The following is a 2203-nucleotide window of genomic DNA, read 5'->3' as shown; positions in this document are numbered from 1 at the left end:
TGTGGTTTCATATATTCTCCAATACACCTCTTCCAGAGGCAGTTTGCTTGCATAAATTTCCTTAAATTAAGTATGTGTGCTATAGATGTACTACATGTGATTTCCCAATAAAAAATACATGTGCATATGATGCAATGATGATATGTAGTTTTACTAAATTTCTTCTAAGTGTAGGTAAGTAGAGAAAAATAATAGAGTGTACGCAGTCCACTCAGTCCACAAGACAAGTATAAACTACTTGTAAAACAACACATTGGATTAGCAAGATGAGGCATGTGTTGGACGTTGTTTCAACATTTGTCATTAGATTTGGATAGAAGATGTAGATGACATGAGTACTGATACCATGCGTGTGTGTTGCACTTGACTGATGGCTTTCTTATACTACAATGCAGGCCTACTTTGCAAGCTGGGGACAAGAGGGCATAGTTGATCTTAAACATGAACTCGAGCAGGTGCTCATGTTTATCTCAAGTCGGTGCCTACTCGGATATGAGGTTCGTGAGATGATGCTGGAAGAAGTTTCATCATTGTTTCATGAACTTGAGAATGGCTTAAACTTTTTTAGTTTCTTGTTCCCCTATATTCCAACCTCGACAAACCGCCGACGCAACAAGGCGCACATCAGGCTTAAAGAAATATTCACTACAACTATCAGGTCACGCAGGAGCTCCGGCCGAGTTCAGGAGGATGCACTGCAGAGGTTGATGAATTCCAAATATAAAGACGGTCGCTCTGCATCCGAAGCCGAAATTTGCGGCATGATCATAGCACTCATATTTGCTGGAAAGCACCCAAGCTCCAGCACTAGTATATGGACTGGAGCTTTCATGTTGAGCAACACCAAATTCTTAATAGCTGCCGTGGAGGAGCAAAAGCATATAATTAGCAAGTACAAGAACCAAATAGGCTATGATGCATTTTTAGAGATGGATACCCTGCATAGATGCATCAAGGAGGCACTTCGGATGCATACACCAGTGCAAATTTCAGCTCGCAAGGCACATAAGAAATTCAAGGTGCAGACCAAGGAAGGCAAGGAATATGACATACCTGAAGGGCATAACATTGTAATCCCTACAGCACTCAACAATAAGCTGTCACATGTTTACAACGACCCTCATGCGTACGATCCAGATCGGTTTGGTCCTGGAAGAGAGGAGGACAGAGTTGGCGGCAAGTACTCTTTCACAACATTTGGTGGTGGAAGGCATGTTTGTTCTGGCATGGCCTTGGCTTACCTGCAAATTAAGGTCATATGGAGCCATCTATTAAGAAACTTTGAGTTCAATTTAATATCTCCATTCCCTAAGGTGGATGTGAGCAAGGTGGGTCAAGAGGCTAAAGGAAAAGTAATGATAAGTTATAACAGACGCCAGCTACAGTGCTACTAGTCGCCATTAGTACTAATATATTTCTACCTATTTTATTGCATGCCAGGATTTGTTCATGTGCAAATAATGTTTAATCCATCACATATATTGTCATGTGGGGGGCCACATACCAGCAACGACGGACGAGGCCCAATCTAGCCACTACTAGGAGTCTATGTCAATGTATTTACAATTATGTCTAGTTAGTACTAGTTTAGAGAGAATTTGAGTATGGAAAGGTTAGTCCCGAAGAAGGTTTTCCTGCTGTCTCCAAATTTAGTTAGAGTTGTTTTCTTTTAGTCCAATTTGTAATTAATTTTTATAATTTCTCTCTAGTCAGTCAATAAAGAAAATCAATGTGTCCATAATTTTTATAATGCATCGTACTACCGGGTGTAGTTACACCCATTTCTCATATACTACCATGTGGTAGTATATACTCTACTTTATTATTTTTAATATGTTCACATACTATATCTAAGATACTCCAAAGCGAGTTATGTGAAAAAATTGCATGTGAGCCCATGTTTTTATAATATTTGTGAAATACGTACATATTTGTACGTACACAGGAGTATGCTCAAAATATACTACATACTACCTAAAAAATAGTATATATACTACCTAAACATTCTTACATACCACATACTACGCGTACATACTCTCCTATATGATAGATACTACCTAGAACATATGAAACAAAAGTGGGAGTAACTACACCCGGTACATACTCTCCTAGGGTGGGTCTATTATGATAACACCTTTAAGACTCTTATTCTGCTAACACCCTGTTAACCCATTCACCCGAACGGAACAGGCAAGCACCTGAC

The 2203-nt window shown here is 39.4% G+C and overlaps 1 protein-coding gene across 1 annotated transcript in view; it reads left to right on the top strand.

Annotated features, from left to right (window-relative positions):
* LOC123090354 (obtusifoliol 14-alpha demethylase-like) overlaps nucleotides 1-1394 on the top strand; it is a 23964-nt gene extending 22570 nt beyond the window's left edge. The window contains exon 5 of the mRNA XM_044511692.1: nucleotides 396-1394. Coding sequence (XP_044367627.1) covers nucleotides 396-1394 — 999 coding nt within the window. The remainder of the gene's footprint in view (nucleotides 1-395) is intronic.
* The last annotated feature ends 809 nt before the right edge of the window (nucleotides 1395-2203 follow it).

This window comes from Triticum aestivum, chromosome 4B, assembly GCF_018294505.1.
Source record: "Triticum aestivum cultivar Chinese Spring chromosome 4B, IWGSC CS RefSeq v2.1, whole genome shotgun sequence".
In the NCBI taxonomy this organism is placed as follows: domain Eukaryota; kingdom Viridiplantae; phylum Streptophyta; class Magnoliopsida; order Poales; family Poaceae; genus Triticum; species Triticum aestivum.
The sequence above is the reverse complement of the archived record's forward strand: the minus strand, read 5'-3'. Positions and strand labels throughout refer to the sequence as shown.